At 53.4% G+C, this 14,928-nt stretch overlaps 2 protein-coding genes across 5 annotated transcripts in view; one reads left to right on the top strand and one right to left on the bottom strand.

Moving 5' to 3' along the window:
- GRK6 (G protein-coupled receptor kinase 6) overlaps positions 1 to 12,348 on the bottom strand; it is a 31,705-nt gene extending 19,357 nt beyond the window's left edge. For 2 of the 4 annotated variants that reach the window (XM_050962411.1, XM_050962410.1), the window contains exons 1-2: positions 12,220 to 12,347; positions 3,558 to 3,653 (exon numbers count right to left, since the gene is read on the bottom strand). In XM_050962411.1, coding sequence (XP_050818368.1) covers positions 3,558 to 3,653; positions 12,220 to 12,271 — 148 coding nt within the window. In that variant the 5' untranslated portion in view covers positions 12,272 to 12,347. Of the gene's footprint in view, positions 1 to 3,557; positions 3,654 to 4,609; positions 4,661 to 12,219 lie in introns of those variants that run through there. The other 2 variants (XM_050962413.1, XM_050962412.1) reach the window with 2 other exon arrangements.
- Positions 1 to 14,928, top strand: part of PDLIM7 (PDZ and LIM domain 7) — a 138,270-nt gene that overhangs the window by 98,789 nt on the left and 24,553 nt on the right. The window lies entirely within an intron of this gene.

Below are 14,928 nucleotides of genomic sequence, written 5' to 3'. Positions count from 1 at the left end.
CACCACAGCTCTGTCTTTGATAAGTTCAATCTATTTAACTCCTTAACCCTTTCCCTGTACAGCAGGTTTTCCCAGACCTCAAATCACTCTTGTAGCTATTCTATAAAACTTTCATAATTTCTCAACATGCTTCTTAAAGTGCAGACACCAGAACTGGATTCTTCCCGTAATAGTCTCACTAATGCTGTACACAATGGTAATGCCACCTCTCCACATCTGCTTGATAGCCCCGTTTGTACATCCAAGCATCACGTTAGCTTTCTTAGCCATCGTATTAAAGTGGGAATAATGTCCAGCTGGTTATCTACCATACTGCCTTCCCCACCCCAGCCAAGTCCTTTTCAGAGCCACTGCATTTTAGGATAAAATATGGTCCATGTTCTTTATTCCTAGATGTATGACTTGGCATTTGACCATAATAAAACACATTTGTTTATGCCCCACTTACCAAGCAATCCAGATCACTCAGTATCAGTGACCTGTCCTCATCTTTATTTACCACCCTGATCAATCTCTGAGCCATCTGCCATTTTTTTTCTTTATTTCTTTTTAAGTCTGCAATGCCTTTATATTTTCTTTCAGCTCATTGGTAAAAATACTGAGGGGTGGACTAAGAACTGATTCCTGCAAGACTCATTAGAAACGTTGCTTATTCCCCATTAAGCAGTAATGTTTTAGAGCCCTCACTCAGACATCAGGGACCGGGACACCTGGCCATCCCCAGCCTGCAGTGGGCTCCGTTTGGCCTTGGGGTCTATCCCTGCTCCAGGCAGAGCAGAAGGACCTCGCTCTGCTCACACTAAGGGGTGAGTGGGGTGGCACTGGGCGGAGGGGGAGAATGCATCTCACTGTATTCAGCACCTACCCCCTGCCCCTCCCCAGGACAGAAGTCCCCACACTTCTCCATAGGATGTCAGGGCCCCGCCCTCCTACATGGCAGGCATATTGTAGGCGTTCCCCTCCCCTATGCAGCAGTTTCTCCTGAGGAAGCTGCGGCTTCCTGAGTGGTACAGAGCTCAGCGACAACAGCTCCAGCCCAGGGGAGGAAGGGGGGGGGGGGGTCACACTGCTGCCTCACTAGCTGCACTATTTCCTTCTCTGTGGGGAAATGAGCTCATTCCAATGAGGAAGGTGAAAGGTTTGCAGCCTGGCAAGGTCAGAGACTCCCTTGCTGCCATCACTGGCCCCAGCGCGACACAGGCCTCACTGCTTTCAGGACTTGGCACTATCCGTGCATGCAGAGAGGCTGGATTTCTGCAGTGGGATTTTTAGCTCAGTGATGTAGAGGGGCCTGTCCACCTCCTCAGGTTGTGTGGGGAGGGAAATAAGAATGCCCACACCTGGCCTTGAAGCCATTAGTGAGAGGGGAAAATATGGGAATCCCTGCTGGAAACAAACATGCTGACCCACCCTGACCATGGACTGCCATCCCCCTCACCTCTCCCCAGAGGGGCAGCAGTACCTCAGTCCTTTAACTGTAAATGAGGAGGAGTCTCTACCTGGAACAGATCTACAGCCAGTAAAGCACAAAGCTGGAGCCCACCAAAGAGAGTAGAGGGGGAACAGGGAGCGACCCAGCAGGGAGGACAGGAACCAGGTCTTCCAAAGCAACCCAAGGTCAATGCCTTGGCCACATGCACCAGAGGACAGTGGAAAGGACATTTAAACTTTGACAGCCAGCCTGAGTGAACAGGCAGCACAACAGCAGATGAAATGTACTGCTAACAAAATATCTCGTAATGCCTGCTGAACACGGAGACCAGCTCTGCTTAGCGAGCACAGCAGTCAGAAATGCAAACATTGGGATGGCTATGGAACAGGCTAGAGACTAAGGCAGCTACCATCCACAGCGATGGGGGGCAGAACTATTCCAAAATCACAGCTTTTGTTTAAAAAGGCAAACAGGAGAATTTGGTCCTAAGTTCAGCAGTGGCACCCTCCACCCCCAGCAAAAGGGAGTTGTGGTGAGGCAGACAGGGCTGAGTGAGACGGGGTGTGATGGAACTGAGCTAGAAGCTTGGAGCTCACATGCAGGATGGAAGTTAGAGTAGGGCCTCTGTTGCTCTAACTTCCAGTGGGGCCTCACATTCAGGATGAGGGAGCCACACCTAGCTCTCTGTGGCCACCACCATCCAGTGTGCTCAGACACAGTGCAGAATCACGGCCCAAATTTACAGGCCTCTTGGTTACACAGAACCTTCCTAATATGACCTGAATGTACCTGATGCAGTGACATCTGCCCTAGTCTGCAGACAGCCTGGAACAATAGCTTAGGGGAGTGAACTACATAATTCATCTCAATTGGCTGTTAACTCTGAAACTTAAAGGTGACAACTTAAAAATGTGACTTCACTATTTCACTAATATTTATCTGTAAGGCGTTTATCCCACAGCATCAAACCACCCCAGGTGCCCAAAGCTCCAGCTGCCCCCTACTCAACTGCCAAAACCTCCAGCTTTCTCCATGGCTTTGATGATGCAGTTTTGCAACGTCAGTACCAAACCCTGAGCACCTCACGCTCTGAAAACATGGGACAGCATACAATAAACTGAACTGAATATCAGAACAAACAACCCAGTGATACTAAATCAGCTGTGACTATCTCAGCTGCAGTTCATTGAAAAGTTCCACTGGTAACCAGAATGAAGCTGCTGCATCAGATCCCCAGAGACCATGGTGAAAAATTTAAACTCAGCTTGTCAGGGAGTATATGGGACCTTGGCCATAGGAATCCTCTACTCCATCTATGTAAGGGGAAGCCCTGAAATGTGATCTGAGGCTCAGCTACACCCTTGGGACTCTGTTTACATGAAAAAGAAAGTTCCTGTCTCTGGGAAACCTCGAATGGTTTAAAGCAGTGGCTCAACCAGAGGTACACAGAGGTAGTCCGGGGGTACATCAACCCATCTAGGTGTTTGCCGAGTTTTACAACAGGCACTAGTGAAGTCAGTACACACTACAATTTCATACAATGACTCGTTTCTACTGCTCTATATACTGTGCACTGAAATGTAAGTATAATATTTATATTCCAATTGATGTATTTTATAATGATATGGTAAAAATGAGAGGTAAGCATTTTTCAGTAATAGTGTGCTATGACACTTCTGTATTTCTATGTCTGATTTTGTAAGCAAGTAGTTTTTAAGTGAGATGTAACTTGGGGGTGTGCAAGACAAATCAGCCTCCTGAAAGGGGTACAGTAGTCTGGAAAGGTTGAGAGCCCCTGGTCTGGAGGACCCTGGAGGATCTTGCTGGATGTGTCCAACAGGCTTGGAGAAAGCATGACCTACCAGCATTCCCCCTTTCTCTGCACCCAAACTCTTACATGTCTGGCAGATCTGTGCCCCATACACACCACAGTGACCCTAGTTTCTCCCATGACGCAGTGAGTCTCATAAATGTAATTAGGTAGAGCTTGCAGGACAATGGATGAACAGCTCCCCGCCAGGCAACTAAGAGTCACCCCAAGAAGCCAACCATGTATATCCGCCAGCCCCACGTGCAAACAGGGCAGGGGACAGCACTCGGCATCCAACAAACAGCTATTCCTCACCGAGTGCCTGCCGGAGATCTTCACACAGGCTGATGTGCGGGAACTGCAGCATCTGGCGCCATTTCTTACTCTTGCCCTTCCTGTTCCCTCCACCGCCTGCAGAGGCACAGAACAGACATCACAATGAGGCAGTCACAAACGAGACCCAGCTAGAGTGTCTGACCTGGCAGCACAGAGAGTTGGAAAGGAGACACCCTCCTACTGAGCCACACCCAGCCAGCAGGAATCAGGGAATGGACCGCCTGGAACAGGCACCTTGGGGACCTGAGCCCCGTGGTGTGGATCTAGACAGCAGTGGGGCCTTTCTCCCTGCGTGACAGGACCCCGCCTTGCTGCTAAAGGAAAGATAAATCACTCCAGCTCATTAGAGAAGAGCAGGAAGTCACTGAATCAACAACAATGAGCTCTTCTGTCCAAGCATTTCAAAGGAGTTATCTGCATTTACAGATGGGGAAACTAAGGCATAGACTGGAGAAGGCCTAAGAGCACCTGTATCAGCTGAAGTTCTAGCTCCCAGGCCTGTATTCAGACCCTATCTCTGAAAGCAAGCTGAAGGGTAACATTTACCTGGTGCTGCAAAGGAATGAAGTCCCCAGCTGCAGAATTTCCTGCTTAGCACAATTAGAGATGTTCATGCTACCTAGTCTTCCAAGGCTAAACATATTCACTACAGGGAGGCAACATGCTATCGAAAAATGCACATGGGACTGGAAGAGAAGAATTTCTGCGCTAATCCCAACTCTGCAGCTAACTCACTGGGTAGCTTTGGGCAAGTTGTTTCAGCCTCCCCATCTATAAATGGAACGAACTCCTCCCTCCCTGTTAGGGAGCGAGAGTTAGTTAATGGCTGGAAAGCAGGATCCAAGTGCTGGGTATCATTACAGCATCAATATTGTTAACAGCAGATTGGTCTCTTAGGGTTAACTGCCCAGCGCCATGGGACAGGATTGGGAAGCTCTCTAAATACTGAGTATACAATACTTTATGTAAATAGCAAGTATTAAAATGCTGCAAGGTATGACATCCACTCTGGAAATTAGCCCACAGCACACCTGTGAATCCTCCGGGTCAGCCAAGGTGCACTTGAGCTGTGTTCACCCCTCAGCCAGACCCAGCTGATTTAGGCACAGAAATGGGACTCTTTAAAAGAAAAAAAAAGGGGGGGAGGAGAGATGTTTCTTTGTGATTGATCGATCAGCTAGTGAAAAGCAGCTGGCAGCAGCACACCAACAACTGCTGAACACATGAGCCAACCCCAGTGTTGATCCTGGCCAGGTTGCACATCCCCATCAGCCAGATTTCCTGCAGCCACAACTGGGGGGTTGGGGGTGCTATAAGAGACCATCTGGACAGGACAAAGGGACAGGATGGGGCACTTACTAAACACACAGACAAAAGCCTTGGCAGAGGGGTAGGGGGAGGGACTGTATCCAGCAGAAAATCCCCAGGTACAGCACAGGACCAAGTGCCTCCAGCTCTGGCCAGCTCGTGGTATTGCTGCCTTCAATAAGAGCTGTTTAAATCAGCAAAGAGCTTCCCGCAGGCTCACTTCACACAGTTGAGCAAACGCACAACACTGAAAGCTTCAAAGAGGCAAACATCCGGAGGAGACACTGCTGCCTCCGGTACTAGGCACAAGCCACCAGCTCAACACACTACTTGGGCTCGGCACAGAATGAAATATCAGTCCAGAGTGTCTCATGCAGCCACACAGACTATAGCAGACTGGAGCACAAGGAGCTGAGCACCTGGTGCACATGCCAGAGTTTGCTGCATGTTCTGGGAGCAGCAGCATTGCATCTGCCCATCAGCAGCTCTGCTGTGTAACTCTACAAACCCAGGAAGGAAGTGACTCAGTGCCCAGGGCAAGCAGGGGTGGGAAGGAGCCAGCAGCACAGACACCTTCTTCTCAGCTACAGCCTGCAGTGACAGGGCGTGAAGGACAAATCAGTGACAAGGATGAAGGCAGGGAGGGGGGTGTGGGCCACAGAGCCAGGGAGAGCCCACCTGCCACGCAGAGGGTTTGATGAAGGGAGACCCAGAGCCCCACTTCATGGTGGGGGAGGCATGGGGAGAAGAGAAGAGAAGAGCTGCAGAACTCATGTTTCCTTTGACTTGTTTGTTTCGAAAAGGAACAGCAGCAGCAAGGCATTCACCCCCTCAAGCTCTCCCCTCAGTTACAGCAAACACCTGGATGCCCAGCTGAGCTCTAGCTGCCCTCCCTGCACAACTGCCTCACAGCAGCCAACAGTGGGGGCATCTGCCTTAAGGGGGAAGGAGCTGGGGCAGCCCCTTCTCCAGGAGGAGCTCTTCCCCACCCAAAGCCTGAAGGAGCTGGGCTCCAGGGCATGCTGCCAAGTTGGCCTATTTTCAGAGGCATCAGGGCAAGAGTGGGTGAGCGATGGGGAGTTCATTTGGGGGAGGGGTTGATATTTTGTAGAGTACAGCTTTACATGCAGTGGGCCAGATCCTCAGCCCCTCTCGGCTCCTGGCCCTCCTGCAGTAGTGCAACGGAAACTTGCAATGCTCTTCAGGCAGCTGCTGAGGCTTTCCTGGAGCGCATTGTTCCACAGGTGTAGTGCAGCACCACCCCACCAGATCTGCATCAGTGCAAGTGGTGTTCCAGGGTGGGCTGGACTGGCCAGCAATCCTGGTCAGCAAAGCGGTTCTGTCCACCAGCACAGGCTGCTCTTACTTGCAGGGGGGCTTTGCAATTTGACTCCCAGGATAGGGGATGCAGAAAGGTGGTATAGCCACCTACTGCTCTGGCACATCCAAGCAGCTAGTCCAGCATCTTCCATTCTCTAATCACATATATTGCAAACTCTGGCTTGGTACCTTCCATGGTTCTAATAAAAGACTGTACAGCACATTAACTCTGTGAGTGTGCTTAACTGCACCCAGACGCCCAGGGAAAGTGACTGTTAACAGCAGAGCAGAAAAGCCGTCTGAGCTCCTTGCTGGATAGTTGGCCAGAACCGAGGCTGCGGGTCCCCTATTCCCCCATGTGCGAGTAACTGACTCCAGTCTCTGGAAGTCAGCAATTTATGGCAGTTAGTGCAGGAGCAGGATTCCTTTCACATCTCGAGTCTGGGAGCAAGATAATTGCTGCCACTTAGTTTCCTCTGGAGCAGTGGTGGGCAACCTGCGGCCCATCAGGGTAATACACTGGCGGGCCATGAGACACTGTTTCCATTGACCGTCCGCAGGCACGGCCGCTTGCAGCTCCCAGTGGCAGCGGTTCGCCGGAGCTGCGGACGGCCAATGTAAACACCGTCTCACAACCCCCCAGTGAATTACCCTGACAGGCACAGGTTACCCACCACTGCTCTGGAGGCTTTCATAGCATCTCCCTTCAGACACTGGATCCTTCCTTATCTAAGTCCAACACTGAAGGGATTTCAGTTTCCCACCTCATTGGCACATAGCTCTGGGATTACCTGGCCTGAGTCTTCAATCTTGCCTGGGGTTTCTACCCCAAACCTGTTTTTCAAGTAGCTTGAGAAGTTTCTCTGCCCACATTCCTATTCAGCTTTTGTTTTTCCTCAAAAAACCCTCATCTTCAAAACCTTTTCATAGAGACTTTAAATCCAGCAGGGGCTACTCTCTGTTCACTTAATCTGACCTCCTACATAACAGAGGCCAGAGAATTTCACCTCCTATTTCTGCAATGAAGGGAATTCTTCTTCTTCACTCAATAAGTGACACTACTGGGCTCAGTAATGTGTGGCTGAACTAGATCTCTTTTAGAAAGACAACGAGCCTTGATTTAACAGCTTCACATGATAACAAATTCACCACTTCCAGTGGTAAGCTGTTCCATTGGCTAATCACCCTCACAGTCAACTTGCACCTCTAGTGAGCCCCACGTTTCACACAATTCTGTTGCTACTAGCCTGCCATCCAACCCAGAAGTCCTGGAATTCAGCCTCAGCACCTGGCAGAGCCTGCTCCATTTTCCAGAGGGCTGAGGCCCACGGTCACTATAGGAGTCAGCAAAGGAGTAGGACCTGCACCTATAAAGTTTTGGGGTCAGCACTGGGGTGGGGAGAGCCACTACAGAGGCAGTTGGATAGTCAGGCTGAAATCTACCATTTTGCCCAAGAGACTGCAGAGCCAGGCAGTGCTCCTCTGCCTTTATGATAGCAGCAGCCTCTGGGACAGGCTCTGGAACCATGGAGATCCAGTGTGGTGTGTAAATGGCTTTACTGACAGAGGAACTGCAGCGCAGAGATGCAGTAACCCTAAAGGGGCTTGTGTTCCTGGTGCAACATCAGCAGTAAGGAACAGTGGCAAATAGACAGGTGTGCCAGTCTCACAGCCACTTGAGTGCAGGACTGGACACAAAGTTCTGGGGCTTCATTTAGAGATAAGTTTATCCCACTAGTCCTGCAGAGTTCACCAGCCTCCTGATCAGTAAAGTCCACAATCCTCAGGGTTCAGAATGACATACAAGAAATCTAGAACTCAAATTCCAGGGTCCAGGCTGATCTTTGGCAACAAAGGCATCACCAGGCCAGATCACACCTGCAGTCCATCTAGTCCAGTATCCTGCCTCTGCCAGGCCAACACCAGATGCCTCAGGGAAGTTAAAAGAAACCCAGCAGTAACAGATGCGAGGTAAACTACCTACCATGTAGGTCTCATCCTAGTCCCTAACAGGTTTAACCCTCAGAGCATGAGTTTTTATCCCTTCCAAACTCTGGTTGCATTAACTGTTATAACTGCATATTCTTGTACTCCATAGACATGGCTAGCCATGTCTGGCTCTTGCTTTTCTCTGCAGCAACAGATACGGTGCCCTGTCTGCACCTCTCCTTCAGTAACCATGTCAGGGCAGCAATCCAGAGTCAGAGCATCCAGCAGCACAAGATATTCAAACTCTCTAGTATCTCAGACTGTGATGAAGAAACCAAAAGCCAGCTGGCCTCCAGGACTGAAAATACATCAAAGGAAATCTAATAATGCCCAGCCCTCAGCAAACCCTCAGTGAGTAATTCTGCCCCAGAGCCTAGCTAGCAGATGAAGAGAGAGTCTCCGCAGTTGCACTGAACCAGGTTGAGATCTGGTTCCACAGTAAATAAGGATAAGGCCAACAAGGTTCAGGGTGACTGCCCAGCACCAGAACTTCACTGCGCAGCTACTTTGTGCATCCATCAAGATACAAGTGGTGAAGTGCAGCAGTGGGAAGGGCAAGAGTGAACACTAGGCACTAAGTGCAAGTTTCTCGTGTGCCACCTATTGAAAGCGGCACTGCTGCTTCTCCCTGGCAGCTGAGCGCATGCTTGGTCGCAGTGGCACTGTAAGCCAGGAAGCTTTGACCTGCATACTTGTGCTCACCGACATCCCAGCCATCCTCAGACCATGCGGCAAGGCCTGTGAAGAGTTGCTCAGGGCAGAAAACCTACTGGTAGAGTGAAGGGGAGGGGAGAGGAGAGGATCCTCACACCTCAGGTTAGAAAGAGGTCTCCCAATAATGCAACCATGAGTTCAGTGAGGGAGAAATGCTGACTGAGCAGACACATGCTTCCAGTGGGCTGCCAGTGACAGATGCCTCTCTGCTTGTAAGACTAAAAGCTCAGACTAGAGAGAGCACTGCCAAGAGTGCTGGCAACTCCTGCTCCCTCTCCAACCTCGTACAGCCTCTTCTCCACATTCATCTGACCAGGAAAAAGTAGGGTAAGGAGTTGGCTTCCTTCTCTGAAACTGACAAATCCAATTCATGTTGGTATTTCCTCTACTGGAGCATTTCTAATACCTTCCCCTTCCTTACCCACCCTAGACATTCGAGGCATTTAGTTATAACCTTTTCAGGACACATACAAAAACTAATGACAACATGATAAACTAGGCACAGCAGCACCGTAAAGCCTCCCCAGTGGCGATTCTGGGCTGAACACAGACAGGATCTCCAATCCAGGACCTAGAAGACCAAGGAGAGGGAAAGTCAAGAGTCAAGGACTTTTCACCAAGAGTGCCCCACCCCAGGCTTCTCTTGCTTAAGCCATGGGCCTGTGAGCTTGTGCACTCCTGGGGAACACAGCTGCTGTGCAATCATACAAGGAGAAAAGTAATCTCCAAAGGAGGCAAGACCCAAACTGTCCAGGGCTTCATAGGTCAAAGCTGACTTCATAAACATCCCATGAAAATGGGCTGCTAGCCAGTACAGGCCACAGAAAACCAGTGAGAGATGCTCCCCCTAGGAAAGCTCACATTCTGGATAAGTTGAAATCTCCAGGTGGTCTCAGATAAGGCACTGTCAACCAAAAATCATACGGTTTAAACAAACCTCTCCTTGTGTTACTAACAGCACTCAGAGTAATCAGAAGGGAAAGAGTCTCTAGAAGGCAGTTCGCATCTGGACATTGTTTATGCATCTTGCTCAGTTGGTATGAGGATAGTCAGTTCCACTCTGGAGTTCAGTGGTCCAGGGTTTTGCAGGCACATGGTGCTGGAGAAGGGTTATTTGTTTAAAAACAACTTGTTCCATTGGATTTGTAAGATGTCAAACATTCCCACTTGTCTGAGGCTTAATAAAACCTTGTTCACCCACTGGAGAGTCTGGGCTGAATATAACGTAACAGGCTCCTTTGAAGATGTGGCCCATGTACAGCTCATTGCAGTGACTCAACTCCGAAATGACAGACCTAGATACCTGCTGCTAAATCCCTTACTCAGACTCCAGGCAAAAGTGATGGAAGATTCTCTCAACTGGCACCTGGATATCCAGCAGCAAAGGATCCAACAAGATGCCAGGTTGTGAACCCAGGTAACAAGTGCCAGCCTGACACCCACACTCGGGGGCTTCACACAAATGTCTCCGTAAATCTCACCCAGTTTATCCATATACACTCCAACCTATTCGACATGCTCAGCCACACCCAGCATAATCCATTCTCCAAACTCCTTTCCTTCTTCTGTCATTTAACCACAGCTCCCTCTTCCTACATTGTCTCCACTCTCAACAATTCCTTTGCCCTTGGAACCTTCTCAGGCTCTCTACAATGGGCCACTATACACCTTATATCCCAGCATGACCACCACCCTCTCAAAACCCCTTGGGAAAGGTTTTTCCCTTCAACATCCCTGACTAGTTTTGGGTCTAGGACCCAGATCCCTCAGCATAATTACCCTCTTTTTGCTAGTGAAGATGCTTAAATCAAGGCACATCCTTGACACCAGCACAGCCCTACAGCCCACAACAACTCCCTTAGCTAACTCACCCTGATTCTCTTCAGACACCTTAAATGCCCCCCTCTCTGCCTGCCCCAACCATACCAGCTTGTGGCTACGGCTCAGCTTCCTGCAACGCATCTCACAGGCAGAAGCTTGCGCAACAAGAGCTTCCCCCAAACCAGCCAGACTCCTTCCTCCCCCACTCTGGCCTCCCAACCGCCTCCACGATCAGCAACCCTGTCACTGACCCCAAGTCCTCCCCATAGATCTCCTGCAGCAGAAACACTGCTTCTCCCCAGCCCCACCGCATGGCTCACGCATGCCACAGCCACATGCCCAGGCCTCAGTTGTGCCTTGCTGATTGTTGCTCCTGGATGCGCTCTGTGGCTTGGCCAGCCCCAGCATTCATGTGTTCAGAGTGTTAACGATGCCTACCCGTAACCATCCCCAACCATAACCCCTACCTACCACCCCCTCTACCCACTGCCCCCCTATGCCCCTACCTACCCTGTCCCCCCGGGTTCCTTACCCACCACCGCCTCCACCCACTGCCCCCGCATCCCTCCTTCCCACCACCCCATCTACCCACTGCCCCCATCCTCCCTTCTTACCCTGCCCTCCATCCCCTCTACCCCCCCTGGGTCCCCTACCCACCACCCCATCTACCCACTGCCCCCATCCTCCCTTCTTACCCTGCCCCCCACACGTCCCCTACCCACCACCCCCTGCCCCCCATCTCCTTTTCTTACCCTGCCCCCCATCCCTCCTACTCACCACCCCCTCTACCCACTGCCCCCCCATCCCTCCTTCCCATCACCCCATCTACCCACAGCCCCCATCCTCCCTTCTTACCCTGCCCCCCATCCCCTCTACCCCCCCGGGTCCCCTACCCACCACCCCCGCCTCCCACTGCCCCCCATCTCCTCTTCTTACCCTGCCCCCCATCCCCTCTACCTCTTCCCCCCCGGGTCCCCTACCCACCACCCCCCATCTCCTCTTCTTACCCTGCCCCTATCCCCTCCACCCACTGCACCCCCATCCCTCTTTCCCACCACCCCATCTACCCACTGCCCCCATCCTCCCTTCTTACCCTGCCCCCCACGGGTCCCCTACCCACCACCCCCGCCACCCACTGCCCCCCATCTCCTCTTCTTACCCTGCCCCTATCCCCTCCACCCACTGCCCCCCCATCCCTCTTTCCCACCACCCCATCTACCCACTGCCCCCATCCTCCCTTCTTACCCTGCCCCCCATCCCCTCTACCCCCCCCCGGGTCCCCTACCCACCACCCCATCTACCCACTGCCCCCATCCTCCCTTCTTACCCTGCCCCCCACGGGTCCCCTACCCACCACCCCCGCCACCCCCTGCCCCCCATCTCCTCTTCTTACCCTGCCCCCTCCCCCCGGGCCGTACCGGCAGCCGCCCGGCAGGCTCCGCGGTCGGCCCGGGGGGGGCCCAAGGCAGCGGGCGGGGCCCGGCCTCACCTTCGCGCGCCTTGAGCAGGACCGTGTTGGCGACGATGTTCTCCAGCTCCATGGGGCCCGGGGCGGCGGCGGCGCCTCCTCCCCGCCGGGCTCGCGCTGCCTCCGGCTCCGGCTCGGCGCCCGCCTCCGCCGCCGGCCCCGCCCCGCCCCTGCCGCTCGCCCCGCCCACTGCTTACCAGAGCCCTGCAATCCCCGCGCACTCACCTCCCGCGCCGGCCCCTCATTGGGCCGCACGGCGCGTGGGCCCCGCCCCTTCTGCGCCGCTCCACTCCTATTGGCCCATAGGTGGGGAAGGTGTGGAGGGGCGGGGATCGAGTGCTCTGTGTTAGCTTACGGTGATTGGCTAAGACTGGCACTTGAAGTGTCAGAGGTGTCTGATAGGCCAAAGAGCTGCCAATCAGAAAAACGCAACCTCAGCTCTACAGCGGATTGGACAGCCATAAGCTACGTCGAAGGCGGAACGGACCCCGCCTACCGGCCGGAGCAGACACCTGATTGGAGGAGTAGCTGCCACTCTGCCGTGATCCTGGTTGTGATAGAAAGGGGCGGCCAGGAGTCACCGCCATAGACCCTTTTGTCGCCGCGCGGAGCTGGGCTCGCGGGGGGGCTGTGGCTGTGGGGGCGGGGCAGGCGATAGCTGGGGCGGGGGGGGGGGGTAGCTGAGGGGCTGGGACGTGGGGAGGGGCAGATGGTAGCTGGGGCAGGGGGTAGCTGTGGGGTGGGGTGTGGGGGGGATAGATTGTAGCTCTGGGGCAGGCGATAGCTGGGGCGGGGGGGGGTAGCTGAGGGGCTGGGGTGTGGGGGGGATAGATTGTAGCTCTGGGGCAGGCAGTAGCTGGGGTGTGGGGAGGGGTAGGGGGTAGCTGAGGGGCTGGGGTGTGGGGAGGGGCAGGGGGTAGCTGAGGGGCTGGGGCATGGGGAGGGGCAGATGGTAGCTGGGGCAGGGGGTAGCTGTGGGGCTGGGGTGTGGGGAGGGGCAGATGGTAGCTCCGGGGCATGGGGAGTGGCTGGGACGTGGGGAGGGACAGATGGTAGCTGGGGCAGGGGGTAGCTGAGGGGTGGGGTGTGGGGGGGATAGATTGTAGCTCTGGGGCAGGCGGTGGCTGGGGTGTGGGGAGGGGCAGGGGGTAGCTGGGGCAGGGGGTAGCTGTGGGGCTGGGGTGTGGGGGGGATAGATTGTAGCTCTGGGGCAGGCAGTAGCTGGGGTGTGGGGAGGGGCAGGGGGTAGCTGAGGGGCTGGGGTGTGGGGAGGGGCAGGGGGTAGCTGAGGGGCTGGGGCATGGGGAGGGGCAGATGGTAGCTGGGGCAGGGGGTAGCTGAGGGGCTGGGGTGTGGGGGGGATAGATTGTAGCTCTGGGGCAGGCAGTAGCTGGGGTGTGGGGAGGGGCAGGGGGTAGCTGAGGGGCTGGGGTGTGGGGAGGGGCAGGGGGTAGCTGAGGGGCTGGGGCATGGGGAGGGGCAGATGGTAGCTGGGGCAGGGGGTAGCTGTGGGGCTGGGGTGTGGGGAGGGGCAGATGGTAGCTGGGGCAGGGGGTAGCTGTGGGGCTGGGGTGTGGGGAGGGGCAGGGGGTAGCTGGGGCAGGGGGTAGCTGAGGGGCTGGGGTGTGGGGAGGGGCAGGGGGTAGCTGGGGCAGGGGGTAGCTGAGGGGCTGGGGTGTGGGGGGGATAGATTGTAGCTCTGGGGCAGGCAGTAGCTGGGGTGTGGGGAGGGGTAGGGGGTAGCTGAGGGGCTGGGGTGTGGGGAGGGGCAGGGGGTAGCTGAGGGGCTGGGGCATGGGGAGGGGCAGATGGTAGCTGGGGCAGGGGGTAGCTGTGGGGCTGGGGTGTGGGGAGGGGCAGATGGTAGCTCCGGGGCATGGGGAGTGGCTGGGACGTGGGGAGGGGCAGATAGCTCCAGGGCATGGGTAGAGGCAGGTGGTAGCTGGGGTGTGCAGAGGGGCAGGGCCGTAGCTGTGGGGCTGGGGCTCGCAGGGAGGGGTAGAGTGGTAGCTGTGACTATAATTAACATAAAACTTTCTGGTTATTGATAGATCTTGTATTGAATATCATGGCATAAAGAGAACGCAGCACGCAAGCATGTTGACATCTACCCCTTTTGGGTACATTTCAGTTAGTGATGTCGTACCCCTTCCGCTTGGGGCTGCGCAAACTGCAGTGATATACACGCACCATTCTCTTTATGCCATGTTGAATATAACATTCACTCAACATGTTCAGACCTGTGGGTCTTTACCATGTGCGCAATAAGCTAGCTTCTCTCGAAACAATATAAATGTTTGTGACAAACAAAATTTGACAAAAATCAGTATTTCTAAATATTGTTACTAAACCTAAGCACCATGGATTTGTGGCTAAAAGAAGGAACTTTGAAACAAAAAGCAAGTTCTTCTAGTACTCCAACTATGGCTGAAATAAAAAAGCAAAATATTGTGACACTTCAAAGTGAGGATGAACAATCGCTGTCTTTTGTTGCCGAAAAATCTGTTAGTACTAGTAAGTTATCCGAGGTGAAAGAATTTCCACCAAAGTATATCAAAAAACAAGAAGAAGCAGGTGTTAAAAGACCAGAACGAAAGTATGATGAAAGTTATTTGTCTTTCAGTTTTACGTGTGTTGGAAATAAAGATGTTCCTGATGCGCAGTGCATCTGTGCAACAAAATACCAGCAAATAGTTCATTGTCTTTGTATTCAGCATGCTTGGTTTCCAA

Source organism: Gopherus flavomarginatus, chromosome 7 (assembly GCF_025201925.1).
Source record: "Gopherus flavomarginatus isolate rGopFla2 chromosome 7, rGopFla2.mat.asm, whole genome shotgun sequence".
NCBI classification, from domain to species: Eukaryota; Metazoa; Chordata; order Testudines; family Testudinidae; genus Gopherus; species Gopherus flavomarginatus.
This window is presented reverse-complemented; position numbering and strand designations above follow the sequence as displayed.